This window comes from Dromiciops gliroides, chromosome 6, assembly GCF_019393635.1.
Source record: "Dromiciops gliroides isolate mDroGli1 chromosome 6, mDroGli1.pri, whole genome shotgun sequence".
NCBI lineage: Eukaryota > Metazoa > Chordata > Mammalia > Microbiotheria > Microbiotheriidae > Dromiciops > Dromiciops gliroides.
The window spans coordinates 3,228,552-3,244,423 of record NC_057866.1 but is presented as its reverse complement, the minus strand read 5'-3'; the positions used below and the strand labels follow the sequence as shown (position 1 = coordinate 3,244,423).

The 15,872-nt window shown below is 53.3% G+C and overlaps 1 protein-coding gene across 1 annotated transcript in view; it reads right to left on the bottom strand.

Annotated features, from left to right (window-relative positions):
* Nucleotides 1-15,872, bottom strand: part of SLC22A18 (solute carrier family 22 member 18) — a 74,471-nt gene that overhangs the window by 42,580 nt on the left and 16,019 nt on the right. Inside the window, exon 4 of the mRNA XM_043969648.1 lies at nucleotides 15,171-15,303. Within this exon, the coding sequence (XP_043825583.1) occupies nucleotides 15,171-15,303 (133 nt within the window). The remainder of the gene's footprint in view (nucleotides 1-15,170; nucleotides 15,304-15,872) is intronic.

The following is a 15,872-nucleotide window of genomic DNA, read 5'->3' as shown; positions in this document are numbered from 1 at the left end:
TAGCTCCGGGGTTGAAAGGAAGCCGGGGGATGTAATTTACCATTCCCTGGGGCAGGGAGAGACAGAACAAAGTCTCTCCAAGGGAGCCGCCCACCTGGAAAGAGGAAGGAAAGAGGGGTCTCCTGGGGAGGCTTGTCCTGAGGGCACTTCCTCTAGACACCCCAGGTCCCCCGCCCCAGGCTAACCTCATCCTCTCTGCCACCAAATGCGCCCCCACCCCAGCAGCTTCTCAGTCACGTCTGGGCCTGCCCAGGAGGTAGCCTGGCGACACAAGGAACTGGGTCAGCCTTCCAATGATCCCGTGGGGGCTCTGCAATGACCCTCTTCCAGCCTGGCCGGGCTCTGACCCTTCTAGCCACATTAGGTGAGGAGTTGAGAGGCAGTGTGGGGCAGGTGGCCTGGAGCCTGGAAGGTCTGGGTTCAAATCTCACCTCAAACACTTACTGACCCTGCTGGGCGAGTCCCCTCAGCTGTGAGAAGGAGGGAGTGTGGCCTGAAGGTCTTCAGACTACACATGAGCCTAAAAGTGACCGGGTCTGGCCGCTCCTTGTAGGCCTTTGGAGCTCTCTGGTGCTTGGCAGTGCCCTCACCCCCCTGCCCGCCAGCCCTAAGCGGGGGCCCCCACCCAGGAGGGCCTGCCTGGCCCCTTCACAGCCTTCACAGAGAGCAGGAGCCAACTGGAGACCCTCTTAGGGGCAGGTGGGTCAGGGAGAGGAGCTGGGCAGGGGCCCTGAGGCAGACAGGGAAGATCCAAGACAAGATTGTGAGAGCAAAAGTCCAGCAGATGGGGGGGCAGGCCCCCATGAGAGCTGGGAGCAAAGGGGAGCGAGCCACCAGCAGTGCCCCCACCCAGTGGACTCCAACAAGCATTTGTTAAGTGCCTCCTGTTATGGGAGAGACATTTCCTCTCTGCGTTCATGTGGTGGGTCACTGCTGCCTAATATCCATTATCACAAGGCAGGGACGATGGAGGGGAAAGCCTGGACTGATTTATGCTCCAACAGAGGTTCAGGCCACCAAGAAAACCCGAACAACTGAGGAGTCTGACGAGGCCTCTCCTAGGAAAAATGACACCAGAGACACAATTCTTTTACTTGTTGGGATCTGGTACATTCCCCTTAGGCAGTGAAGTGGATAGAGTCAGGAAGACCTGAGTTCAAATATGACCTCAGACACTTGCTAGCTGTGTGACCCTGGGTAAGTCACCTAACCTTGTTTGCCTTAATCAGCAGAAGGAAATGGCAAACCACTCCACTATCCTTGGAGACAGCGTGCGGACAAGCTACAGATGGGCAAAACTAGAGTGAACCAACTTGAAGGAAGAGGGATAATCTGAGGAAGCCGGGGAGGCTGGGAGCAGACAGGAGGAGGGAGCATTCCAGGCAGGCGGCACCATCACAGGAAGTGCCTGGAGTCTGGAGATCGGAGGGTCTTTCGAGGAGCGGCTGGATAGAGGACGTGCTGGAGGCGAGAGGCCAGGGAAGGTGACCAATGGGAAGGCTCTGGCCACAGTCCAGGGGAGAGGGGCTGAGACTAAACAAAGGGGACAGCTATGGGGGTGAAACTGAGCCTGGACTACAGTAAGTGTTTAATAAATGCTCGGTAAGAGGCTGACAAGAGTGCGGCAGAGTGCACAGCCAACTCACAGACCTGAAAGGGGTCTCTGGCCAGGGTGCCCGCAGGTCTTGGGCTGAGGCAGAGCGGAAGGCCAGGCAGGGATTCTCCAAGGGCTCCATGCCGGGGATGCTGGGAGGACCTGCCTGGGGCCTGGCCTGGGTCTCTGCACCCTCCCAACACCAGGGGTTCTTCCCAAATCCCCAAGACTCCGATTTGCCTTGGGGCGGGGGAGAAGGCCCAGCCTCTGACCAGCTTCTGAGGCGGGGAGGGGGCCGAATCTCCCCCTCAGCCAGCCCCCACATGCAAACAGGCCCCGGGCAGGGATAGGCAAATGAGCCCCCTGGTTCTATAGCCTAGCACACAGATGAGGCGGGGCCAAAAGGCTGTGGCTTAGAGCTGGGTACGAGGAGGGAGGGGCGGTGTGGGGGGCCTGGGAGCAGTTTGGGGACAAGGACAGAAGAAGGAAATGCAAACCACTCCACTCTCCTTGGCTCCCCAGAGGCAAAGGGACCAGACTCAGGCCCGCACTCTGTCCCTTTCATTTCAAAGGGAGACAGCAGAAAGAGGGAAGGCTTCTAGTTCTAACTCCTCCACTCACTACCTGTTTCATGTCGGGCTTCTCTGAACCTCAGTTTCCCAATCCTTAAAATGGGACTAAGCCATCTCCAAGGTTTCTCAAATCTCGCAGAGTCTGGAATTCTCAGAGAATCCTTTGTCTGGTCTGCTTTCTCCTCACTTGGGCCCAAGATATCCCCTCTTTGAGGGAATTTCCGCTGCTGGACTGAGCTGATGCACGGCAGGAATGCAGACAGACAGTGGCCCAGTGAGCAAACCCATGAATCCAGTCATCTGTCCAGAGCCAGGGCCTCTAGGCCTGGGGAGATGGGTCGGGGAGCCATGGAGGGCAAGAATTGTCTGGTCCGGTGGCCTCCCCAGGACAGTTCAGCTGGGGGCGTTAACAGCCTTTGGCTCCCACCCCTCCCTGCCACTCCCTGATCCCAGCACCTGCCTGAGTGCAGGCCTCCCCAGGGGCACCCTCTTACAAAGCCCCCCAACTTCCCGTTCTCTGCATGGGTCCAGATAGAGCAGAAGCAACTGCCAGGAGCACACCTCGGGACAGAAGGTGCTTGAGCTCATTCACACTATTGAGTGAATGACGTCCAGTCTTAAAGTTGGCAGCATGAAGAAGGTTTATTTGGAGGAGGGGAGGACGGCGTTCAGGCACCTACCTAAAACCTTCACTTTGGGTGGGCAGACACCTTCCCTTCTGTGCTCTGCTATGTTCTTCAGAACAGTGCTGGGAGGGAAGTAAAGTAGGGTTACCCTGTCCCTTTTATAAATGGGGAAACTGAGGCACAGAGGGAGAAGCACTTGTCCAAGCTGGTGAGTGTGGCCTGAACCACGCAGGCTCCCTGCTACTTCTCTTGTTCACCCCTCTCAGGGTGGGGGCTCCCACATTGCAGAGCCCCAGCTGCCCCCTCCTGCCTCCGCGCCCCCTTCCTCCCTGCATCACCCCTCTCTTTGGGGACAAGTCTGGACAAGCTCAGATGTGGGCTGGTATGGAGACAAGCTTATTCAAATCTGACCAGTTTAGGCCCCTCTGGGGGTTTGTGGGGGGGGGAGGGGGGGGAAGGGATCTGAGCCTGCAGACCTTCTTCAGGGGCCTGAGAACAGGGGTTGGAGCCCCCTTGGGGGCTGAGCTCTGGAACAGGCCTGAGGTCAGAGGCTCTGCTTAGTCACCTGGGGCAAGAACCAGGCCTCCTGGCGTTTGTGCCCCCACCTCTGCCTGGCCCCAGGCCGGGGTTGGAGGGTTCAGAAGGATTCTCCAGCTCTTTCTGGAAGGAGGCAGCCTGGAGTGGGGGCATCTGCTGGGCTTGGAATGAGGACACCTGGGTCTGGAGACGTTCTCATTTCTCTAAGCCTCAGTTTCCCCAGCTGTAAGAAGGGATCACAGAACTTATCATGTGCCACCCAGGGGGACCCCCTGCAACCTAGAGGACACTGTCACCCTTCCTGGTTTGAGAGCTCTGGGCCTGAGTGGTCAGCCCCCCACACTCTGCTCCTTACCCTACTTGGACATTCACCCTGAGTCTTAGGGATGGAGGTTGGGCGGGGGCGCTGGGGGTGGGGACAGAGCTTCTGCCTCCTCCCTTCCCCCTCCCTTCTGTGCCTGGAACTAGACTTTGGGCCAAGTCTGCAGTCCTCCCCCCTACAGCCAGGGTGGGGCTCTGGGAAGGCCTGACCGCCAGGCCGGAAGCCCAGCGCCTCAAGGCCTCAAGCTGTGGTTGGCCTTTCCAGCCAGGCTGGAAAGGCAGGTCCTGCCAGCCTCTGCAGACACCGGGCCTTGCCAGGTTCCCAGACTCCTCCTGGCCAGGTGTGCCCGAGCACCAGAACTGCCTGTTCTGGCTTGGGAACCAGGAGCCCAAGCTCCTGTCTCAGCATGGCCACAGGCTGGCTGTGGGATCCGGGCCAGGCCTACGCACTTCCCTGGGCCTCAGGGGTTCTGGGTCTAAAATGAGTCAAGGAGACCCTGCCCTCAGAAACCACTGATGGTGAGAGAAGGAAACTCTAGGAAGAGACTTTCCAGAAACACCATTCACCGTGCCCTGCTCCTACTGCCGTGTGGATGCTGCGCCCAGTTCTGAGTGCCTCAACTCAGAGGGGATATGGATTAGCCAGGAGGCGCCATGGTGCATAGAGACCTGAGTTCAAATTCAGTCTAAGATGCTTACTAGCCACATCATCCCGGAAGTCCCTTTGACTTCTGCCTGCCTCAGTTTCCTCAACTGTAAAATGAGGGCACTAACAGCCCCCAGGGTTTGTTGTGAGGGTCCAGTGAGAGACCGTTTGAAGAGCGCTTTGCAAACCTTCCTGTGCTCTGCAATCCCAGCTAAGATGGGGGGCCGGGGACAGCCAGGAGAGGAAGGGCCTCGAGAGTGTGCCCTTGCCTGGTGGGAGGCCAGGGACTCTCTTTAAACACCTTGAGGCCTGTCATAGTCAGGAGCACTGGCCCTGTCCTGCTTGGCCCAAAGACCCGAAGTCAAGTTTGACGGGAGCCCTCCCGACATGGAAGGGGCTGCCTTGGGGAGTGGGGGTCCTGGCCTGGGAAGTCTCCAGACAAAGGCTGGTTGGCCGCCAAAGGGTGTATCACAGCCGGGGCCTGAGCTGGGGTGGGGCCTCTGAACTCCCTTCTATGACCTAGAGTCTGGTGTCTTTGCTAGGTACAATCAGTCATTCAGTCATTCAAGCAGCATTTACGGAGCACCTGAGGCAGCAGCCCCTAGGTGTCATCTCGCCCAGGCCCCCATTAGACAGACAGGGAAACTGAGGCTGCCAGCAGTGGATTCCTGCCCTCCTAAATGACCAGCAGATTTGATGATGCCAGCCAGCCCAGTCATCGCCCCCAGGCCCTGCTCCAGGCCATGAGAGGAGAGGAGGGAGGGATGGGGGGCCTGGAGGCATCAGACCCAGAGGTGGGAAAGGGAGGGAGTCAGGTAAAGGGGCCTCTTCCCCATTCACGGTGACTCAGCACTTCCCATCCCCCGCTGCCAGCCGGCTCTGGGCATGAATGAAAAGGCACCTGAAATGTTATGAATGAAGCCGGCCTTTATTGTGGGCTTCCTTATCAGCCTTTCCTGCGGGGGAGGAGCAGCAACCCGGGCTGGGCCCCTCTTGTCGCTGGCACCACCTGGGCCGGCCAAAGTTCACTTCCTCTCCACAAGGTCCAGAAAGTCCAGCAGGGTTGGGCTGGGCCAGTAAGCCCAAGGCAGGGACATCTGCAAGGATGCCAGCCGGGAGACCCAGCCTGGGCTTGGTGCTCCCTCAGGTGCATGAAACACCCAGCTCTGCCAGCTCAGTGGGTTTTAGGGTTGGCAGAGTTCTCCTCTCAACACCCCTGTGAGGGAGGTGAGCTAAAGACTGTGGTCTCCATTTTATGGAGTGAGAAACTGAGGCCCAGAGCTAGCAAATGTCAGAGGAAGGTCCTCCTGTTCTCCCCGCCCCCTCAATCTGGTGCAGGGTTCTAATGACTTGAGATTACGCTTTCAGAGGCAGAGGATGGTCATTCAGGGCATGTGGCAAAGCCCCCTTCTCTAGAACCCTTCTGCCCTGCTTGCCTTCAGGGGCTGCCAGATGAGTTGAGACAAGGGCAGGGGTGGCCACAGCGGGCAAGGATATGGACAAATAGCTGCCGTTCCCAGGGTCCCAAGAGGCAGGGCAGCCCTAGCCCCCAGCTCTAGGGCGCAGTGTTGTGCTACCGCCTCCTCCCCCTCCCATCCCCTTCCTCCTCACAGCCCTGAAGTAAGAGTGTCTCTGTGTGTGTCTGTGTCTGTGAGTGTGTGGTGGGTTGGGTGGGCAGTCAGGCCGAGGGGAGACCGGATTTCCTAGGGGCTGAGAAGTGGCTTTGAAAATGACATCCAAGGAAACTTGGCCTCCATCAAAGAGGAGAAGGCCCACAGGGCTGCCCACTCCCTGACCCCGGCCTGCCCCACTTAGGCCCAAGTGTGCTTTCCAGTTCTTGACATCCCCCCTCCCTGCCCCGGGGCCCTAGAAGAGGTCAGCTCCGGAAGGGGCTTGGCCCCAACTCTCTTCCTTGAGGAAGGCCCGGCCTCTCCCGGAGCTGGGGAGCCAAGGCTTGGCCGGGGCAGGGGAGAAGGGGAGGGACACTCAAGGTCAGGAGATCCTGGGCTGTATGTGGGCTCCTCCAGCCCAAACCTTTTCATTTTTCACAGGGGGAGACTGAGGCTCAGGGAAGGGAAGGGTCTTGCTCCGGTCACACAGGAAGGAAGTAGCAGAGCCAGGGGCTGACCTTAGGCCCCCTTCCCCTGGCCCAGGCTGACCTCCATACCCTCGGCCTGGGCCTGGCTGCTAGGCCAGGGGTCCCCAGGCTCACTCACCAGCCTCTCTCGCCTTGCCTGTCAATAGCCCTGCTCTAATATAGTCCGGTCTAAGATACTTCAGCAAACCTCCACTGCACACCCGGTGTGCACAAGACCCTCTGCTCCATTCTCCAGTCTTCACTAAGCATGAGCTCCACCCAATGGGAAGCTGTTGGGGAGGGGGGTCCTGAGCCCACCCGGGCAGGATCCCCTCCCTCCCAGAAGAGGCTCCCAGGCCACAGAGGCTGGCTCAGAGAGGGAAAGCTGGGGAGCTCAGCCCCAGGGGCCCCAACGGACCCATCATTAACCTAGCAATGAACACCCACCAGGCCTTTGTGCAAGGCCTGGGAACACTCACGCTAGAGTCAGAGTGAGCTACTTCTCTCAGTTCAGTCAAAAGAAAGAACAACCTCATAAACACGATTGCCGGGGGCTCCTTGGAGCCCTCCCAAGCTGGGGGTGCAGCCCCCTCAACCCTAGCAATAATCCTGTTCTAACCACGGGGCGGGGACTGTCCCCAAGCACGCGGCCTAGGGTCCCGGGTGGGAAGATGGGGGCGCGGGGTATAGGAGGAGGCCCAGCTCAACGGTTTTCCCCTCAGCTCCCCGGACTCTGGGAGGAAGCTGGGGGGGCCAGAAGGTTGCCTTCCCAGGCTCCCCACCCCCAGTCCCCAAACCAGGAGGAAATGGTGTACCTCCGCCACACTGGGCTGGATCAGGGAGCCAGGCGGGATGCGAGGGTCGAGGGGGCACTTGGCTCAGCTGGGAAAAATGCCGAGTGGGCAGGACACTGCCTTCCCTCTGACATCAGCCTCTCTGGCCTGACGGAGCAGGGTGGGGGCAGGGGGCACAGAGGAGTGGCTACACTGAGCATGTGTGAGAAGCCCAAGTTCCTGGCTGAGCCGGCCAGAGGAGGCCCCACAGGGAAGGTTGGGGTTGGCACTCGGGGGCCATCGCGTCCTGCCTGGCCTATGGGCCAGACCCAGAGCCTGCCTTGGTTCCTGTCCTCCCTGCCTGCCAATTCCTACTTCCCTGTCCTTCGTGGCCACCCCCTACAGGAAGCCCTCCAGGCTCTCCTTCCAGACACATACTCTAAGCCAGGCTAGTGCTGATGCAGACGTGGCCTCTGGTGGTACCTGGAGGCTGAGGCCTCATAGCATTTGGAGCTGGATGGGCGGGCAGGAGGGAGGGAGCTTCGCAGTCAGAGAACCCTGCTTTTGAATCCTGAGTTCAATGGCTTTCACATAGTAGGTGCTTTGCATACACAGAATTAAGCTGAAACCCTAGCTCTGGCCCTTCTGAGCTTGGAGACGCTGAGCTGGATCTCAGCTTCTTCCTCCAGACAAGAAAAGCTGGGACTTGAGATCTCCAAGATCCTTCTAGCCCTAAGGGCCGCCCACCCTCCTGTGGTCTTCTGACACCTGGCATGGTCTAATGCACACCCCTCATTGAGAGGGTAAGGAATGTGTCCTGGTCAATTCACTGATGAGGGAGAACCAGGTGCTTCTGTCTGGGCCCAGAGCAGAGGCAACAGACTGAGAAACCTTGGTTTGGGGCAGGGGGGGGGGAGGGGGCGGGGATCTGGGGCTTGGGGCCCACCTGGCTCAGACTGTCCTAGTCCAAAGGACCCCCAGAGGCCGCTGGTCCAACAAGACTCCCTTCAGCAATGCCTCCATAAGATACCGCTTGTTTAGATACCTCTGCTCATGGGGAGCTCACTGCTTATGGGGGCAACCCTTTCCCTTGCTGAGCATTAGAAAATGCATTTTCTTGCTGAGCTGAAGTCTTCCTCATTGAGAAGGATAGAGACCCCAGCCTATCAGAGCTGAAGGAGCCTGAGGGCTTGTAGGGCACACCCTCTCGTTTTGTGAATGGGGAAGCTGAGGCTCAAAGAAGGAATGACTTGCTGAGGTCACCCTGGAAGGTGGCATCAGAGCCACATCAGTGGGTTTCCAACTCCAGAGCCAGGGCTGCCATTGCCCCAATTGGAGAGATTTCAAGGCTCAAGGTTGAACAAACAGGGCAGCCCGGGCAGCTTCATGTTCCCAGGTTGGTACTTGCCTTCTCCTCCCCCCTGCCCCAAACTCCAACAACCAAAACACAGCCCAGCTGCACAGAGTGCCAGCAGTTCTGAACTTGAGCCCCCGCCTGCCAGAGGAAGAGGCAGGAAGGGGAGAGTCTCTGCCTCCACTTGGGTTATTAATAGCACTGAGCCAGTGATTGAGGATGGGGCTGGGACCTAGGTCCTGGCAACTGACAGGCCAGTGCTGTCCTCTAGTGGCAAGAGGTCTGTGGTTTCCCTAGGATTTATCTGTCACAGATCTTTTATCCCAGATCACTCATCCATCCATCCATCCATCCATCCTTCCATCCATCCATTCTTCCACCCCTCCATCCATCCCTCCATCCCTCCACCCCTCCACTCATCCATCCATTGTTTATCTAGCTGTCCAACCACTCCGAAGAGCAATCCAGAGCTCTACCCCAAAGACTATAAAACTGCGCATACCCTTTTACCCAGAAATATCCCTGCTAGGTCTATATCCCAAAGAGATTTTTTAAAAAGAAGGAAAGGACCTATCCATACAAAAATATTTATAGCAGCTTTTTGTGATGGCAAAGAATTAGAAATTGAAGGGATACCCATCAATTGGGGAATGGCTGAACAAGTTGTGGCATATGCATGTAATGGAATACTATTGTGCTGTAAGAAATGATGAGCACTGGGGCAGCTGGGTGGCGCAGTGGATAGAACCCCAGCCCTGGATTCAGAAGGACCAGAGTTCAAATCCGGCCTCAGACACTTGACACTTACTAGCTGTGTGACCCTGGGCAAGTAACATAACCCCAATTGCCTCACCAAAAAAAAAAAAAAAAAAGAAAAAAGAAAAAGAAAAGAAAAAAAAAAAGAAATGATGAGCAAGCAGATTTCAGAAATACCTGGAAAGACTTACATGAACTTATGCAAAGTGACGCGAGCAGAACCAAGAGAATGTTGTACACAATAACGCCACTATTGTGTGATGATCAACTGTGAATAACTTAGTTATTCTCAGTAATACAATAATCCAAGACAATTATGTCCATCATTCATCTATCTATACATCCATCATTTGTTTATCCGTTCATCTCTTATCTATCATTTATCCAGCCATTCATCCATAGTTCATCTAAACATCCCTTTATCACCCATCCATTATTTGACTATCCATTTACCCGTGTTAACCCACTAATCCATCCACCCATCTATATATTGTTCATCATGTTGTTGTTTAGTCAATGCAGTCAGAGAAGACCCCATTTGGAATTTTCTTGGCAAAGATAACTGGGGTGTTTTGCCATTTCCTTCTCCAGTTCATTTTACTTATGAGGAACCGAGGTAAACAGTGTGAAGTGACTTGCCCAGGGTCACACAGGTAGTCCGAGACTGGATTTGAACTAAGGAAGATGAGTCTTTCTGACTCCAGGCTCAGAATTCTATCCCTTGTTCTACCTAGCTGTCCTAGGCTGACCATCTAATCCTTCATTTATCCATCCAATCTATCTATCCATTTATCATTTGTCTATCAATTGGCCATCCATTTATGCATCCATTGTTCATCTACTTATCCATACATTTATTCCCCTATACCTACCCATTTATCCATCTTTCAATCAATTCATCTATCCATCATCCATCTCTCCGTTATTATGTCTATCTATCTATCTACCCACCCACCTATCCATTCATCCATCCACATTACAATAAAAGCTCCAGCTCACCCAGCATTGCAAGACTCGCAAAGCTTTCTAGTCAGTATCTCCTTTGAATCCCTCAGTGTTACTAGGTGCAAGGCAGTTCCGAAGGTGGAGTTGTAGGGAACAATGGACACAATGACTTGTCCAAGGGCCATCTCTACTTGAATTCTACCCAGCAAGATGAAAAGAAAAATTGTTTATTAGTCTGCAATGAGAAGGAGGAGGAGGACGAAGATGAGGAAAGGAGGAGGAGGAGAATAGCCCACAAATTCCAATGTTACAATTACAGACCCCAAACTCTTTTTGGGAATTCAACCCCAAACTGCAGGAACCAGATCCTGATCACAGATAAAACTGCTGCTCACAATCTCCAGCTATCCCATCACTGATTCATGAAAATCTTAGAACCACGACTTGAATAGATATTACCATACCTAAGACTCATAAAGACCTGGGAATGAAAGGCTTTCAAAATGTAAGAATTTAGGAGAATAAATGAGAACCATGAAGGAACAGGGTGAGGGACCTGTCATTCCTATAGTCTTGACTGCTTTTAGAGTTGTTTCAAAAATTATTTCAGGGAACCTGCGGAAGACCACCTTAGGTCCCACTGCATTTATTCAATTACAAGAAGTCATCATTCATCCAGTAAATACAAAAGAAGACTAGCAGGGAGCAACTTGTCCCAGAACCATTTTAGAGCTCCCTGGATTCCACCCAAACAGAGGTGATGAACGGGACTGTGATGTTGCTGCTGCTGCTGCTGCCGATGACAACAGTAATAATAGTAAAATGCCTTTATTGAAGACCACAAAGCTGTAGGCTCCGATCTGTGTTCATGGTGTATTCATGTATTACAAATATATAGAAGAGTTCCATCTATGACAAGAAAGCTGGAGTGCTAGAAGTCTACACGGAAAACTGTTTTCTACTTTAAACATGCCACCAATAAATGCCATTAGCAAGTAACAGGCATTAAGAGACTTCTATATGTGTGTGTGGGACAGCTAGGTGGTACAGTGGATAAAGCACCGGCCCTGGATTCAGGAGGACCTGAGTTCAAATCTGGCCTCGGACACTTGACACATACTAGCTGTGTGACCCTGGGCAAGTCACTTAGCCCTCATTGCCCCGCAAAAACAAAAGGAAGAAAGAAAAAAAAAAGACATGGTGGGGTTAGATCAAGAAGGGCTTTACATGTCAGCCAGAGCACTGTATCTGACCCTAGGGGCAATAGGGACTGTATTGAGCTGCAGGTGGGGAGGGTTGTGTGTGGCCTGGGTAGGAAAATTAAGACCTTGATTTTAGGAAAATCAAGAACAAGAAAATGCCACGTTTTATTTCAGGGGTCCAGAACATTTCTCAAGAAGAATGTTCCAACCATTAGGGTTCTGCTGAGCCCTAAACTCATGGCCATTTCTCCAGAAGAGATGTGAGTGGGGCTCGCCATATATCCACACCACTGGACTTACCCAATGTAAGTGCCATTGGTTTACCTTCAAGTGGAGTCTAGGACTAATATCCAAGAGCAGAACCCAAAGGTTCTAGATGAGCAATATCCACACAAATCCCACCACATGTCGAGAGAGAAACAATGAACAACAACTGAGTAATGAGGATTTATTTACAGACATGGGAAGGTTGATCACAGAGATATGGTCTAGGCTATCCCTGCCAAAAATTATAGAAAGGTCGTATCCCTAAGGAGTCTGAACCTAGTGACCAATGAAGATATTGAAGGGAAACCACAGACACTGGGCAACAAAGCACTGCAGGATGCAAACATTTAGCACCTACTGAATACCTAGAAAGACTCAATCAGTTTGACAAAGAGAATTTGATGTAAGATTTGTCTGAGCTCCATGGAAAAGGAAGGAATAGATGGGCAGCAATGGTGACACCAGTGATAATGGTCACGTCCTAGATCACATTTTCAGGCTTACAAAGCATGTCCCCCAACAGCCCTGGAAAGGGGATGTCGAGAAGATCTGTATCTCCATAGGACAGATAAGAAAACTGATGATCAGAAAGGGGGAATGTTTTGCCCACTGTCACACAGTTGACAAGTGTCCATGCCAGGACCAGTCCCCTTCCCAATACAACCCTGGACATTCCCATTAAACTGATATTCCTAACATATGACTGTACCCACATCTCAGAAGTCTTTTCACCCAGAGCCCTCACTTTATAGAGGAGGAAGCCTAGACCTCCAGGGGTTAAGTGACTTGCCCACGGGCACACAGGAGCAGAGACAGGACCCTTAATACACATGACTGAATTTGGTCTTCAAAAAATTGTGGCAGGCAGAAAGTACAAGTTGTATTCTTTCCATCTTACAAAGAAGGAAACTGAGGCTCACCCATAATCTTACAGTGAGGATTTGATAGATCTGGGAACTGGTCAGTTAGGTGGCGCCCTAGTGCACAGAGCACAGGGCCTGAAGGGGCAGCCAGGACCCTCCACACTTTGCATAAGCCTGTCCTAAGCATTATCCCAAGCCATCAAGAAACTTGTGAAATAGGTCTGGGCTAAGCAACGTGAGGAAGGCTCTAGTGCCATCTAGTGGATAGCCTGTGGAACATCTCCTCTGCCATTTTTGTTCATAGGAGACTCCATCTGGCCTTTGAGATCTGGAGGATGCCCATTTATAACTTGTGGCTGAAAAATTCAACCTTGAATTAGGTGACTGGCCTCCTCCCCTGAGTGGGACTGAGCCTGGGTCAGCTTAGGAGGACTGGCCAGAGCTTGAGTTCCTCTCACCAAGCCTTCCAGAGGCTGGGGACAGTGGAGATGCCACCACCACCACCACACTTATGTGCTCACACTTTATAAAACACTTGCACACTCACACACACACTGTTTCATCTGAGTCTCACAAAAGACTTGAGAACTACGGATAACCACCCTGCAGGTGTTGTCCTCATTTTAAATTTGAGGAAACTGAGGCATAGAGAGGGGAGGTAATTTTACTCATGTCCTTACAGCTCTATTACACAATGTCTCTCTCACACTTTACCATTTACAAAAGCTTTTCCTCAAACACCCCTCTGAGGTTTGGGGTATAACATTATACTGACTTTACAGGTGAGGAAACTGAGGCACAGGTGGGCCTCAAATCCAGGCTCTTTCCCTGAGCTGCCTTTCCAGGAGTCTGCAGGAACACTCCTGGGGAGAGAATATTCTAGAGGGCATCGAGATTCAGTTCTGGACCTGAGACAAAGCCCCTCACTATCTGTCACTAGCCTAACTTTCCAGGCTCAATGCCTTTCACTCTCACTCAGTGTAGTCTAAGTTCTAGCCAGCCCAGTCTATTCACTGCTTCTGAACTTGGCATTCTGTTTCCTGTCTGAGCCTTTGCATAGGCTGAGCCACCTGCTTGGAATGCCCTCCCTTCTGATCTCCTAGAATCCCTGGTTCCTTCCCAGCTCAGCTCAGATGCGGCCTCCTGAAGGAAACTTTTCCTGATGCTGCAATTGCTGGTACTCTCTGCCTCCTCCTCTGCTTATCAAGGATATTGTGGTAAGTGCTTGTGCTGCGGCCTCCTGGCAGAATGCAAGCTCTGGGAGGGGGGCAGGAACAGTCTCCCTTTGCTCCCAATCCCCAGCACAGAGTGAGTGAGCAGAAGTATAGGGGCTCACTTTTTGGTCAGGACTTGGGGTGGGGAACTGCAGTGAGAACACTTGCTTTGCCAATACAAAGCCTTAGAGTCTTGGAGAGTCTTGCCTCTGTGTCCCCAGCACCAAGGACAGCGCCTGGCTCAGAGTAAGCCTTGATAAACACTTGCTCATTGATTTAGGGAGCTGTGAGATGACTCGCTTAGTCCAGTTGCACCTGAATCTAGGTCTTTCTGGAGTAGAGGATGTCCCTGACACACGCTTGTTGGGTTGGAGGAGACACTAAAATCACCAAAGAGGGAAATCCCGTGACATTTTTTGGAAATGAGGAAACACTTTGAGGAAAGTAAATCTATACAGTACTTGTTCTAAAGGGCTTTTTGTGACCTCCTGTCTGGGTCACAAACCTCCCTCTGATGGGCAGAGAGCGTCATTACAGGCTCAGCCAATATCCTCCTATGGTCCCTCGGACATTCATCCATCCTTCCACAAATGCCCTCTCACAGGGAACAGCACTTTGAACCCTGAATAGGAGTCTGGCTCCGGATCTTATAGATGGGTAAACTGAGGCCTAGAGAAGAGAGAGAGGCCGTCCAAGGTCACCCAGGGGGTAAAGTCTCTAAGGCCCACCAATTACTTCCATGAGTCCAGAGCTTTCTCGTTTACAAAAACTCCACTCTATTGTGAGTAGGCAGGGACAGGTAAACTGAGGCCCAGAGAGGTAAAAGGTTGAAAGGCTAGCATGAGGCAGACCTGGGAAGAGAAGCTTGAGCCTTCGAATTCCTCCCCAGGCTCTATCCACTTCCATGATGCTGTCTTCCCCCCAACTCCCCATCCAGAAAATAGCTAAGCATCTCCTCTGGTGAGGCCCAGGAGCTCCACAGAGCCCCCCATTGAGTCTCTGGGGCCACACCATGGCCCCATTATTCTCAAGTCCATCTACCAAAGTCAATGACCATCAACGACCTTCACATAAGGGTCTTAGGTTTGCCAAGAACTTCCACCCATCATCTCACTCACTAAACCTAATGGCCTTGTCAGACGGGTACTACAGGGATCACCCTGGCTTACAGATGGGGAAACTGAGGCACAAAGAACCGTGACTGTCCCACAACCATATGACGGGGCTTCCTGACTCCAGGGCCAGCACCCTGCCTATTCTGCCGCCCCGAAAGATGCATCTGGCGATTGTTCCCTTGTGGGCCTGTGCCCCCTTGGCTAGCGGCTCATGCTTGGTTTCATTCCCCAGGAGCCCAGCAGATCCAGCCTTCTCCTGGATTTTGGTCACTCATCACAAGACATAGGCACAAGGTCTGCTCACTCACCCAAACTTGGTGTTCAGCATCCCGCCGAGCAAGGAGCCCAGAATGACTCCTATTCCAAAGCACAGGCCCAGCTTCCCCAGGGCTCCAGGGCGATCTGCTGGGGGGGTCAGGTCTGTGATGACCATCTGGGCCCCTGGGAAAAAGCGAGACCAAAGTAAGGACTGTGCCAAGGCCTGTGGGTGTCTGGGCTGCTTCTCCTGCAGGGCCAGGGTCATCCCTCCCTTCCCTTTCAGCCTACATCCTTCTGGTCCCAAGCCCTGTACCTTTTCTGGCCACTGGAACTTCTCTCAAATCGTCCTGCTCCTTTCCTTTCCCACGGACACTAGGCAAGGTCAGTCTTTCCTGGCTCTGGGCTATTCACTTAGCCTTCCTGGGCCTCAGTTCCTTATCTGTAAAGTGGGGGTAGGACTTTATGGCTCTGAAGCCCTGTCTAGCTTTAGCTCTGCATATGCCCCTCCCTTCTTTCTATGAGTCTCTGCCCTGCCATCCCATTCATACTAGTGCACATCCCTCGCTGTGTCGCTGCTGTCCCCCCAGACATCTTCAATGGCTCTCCTCTTGACTAAGTCTGTCATTCAAGGCCTTCCACAATCTGACTCTGCCCTGCTTCTTCAGCCTTATTGTCTACTCCTTGCTAACTGCAGGATCATGGGCTGGAGAGCTATGGTGCCCTGGAAGGAGCCCTGATTTTGGAGTCAGAGG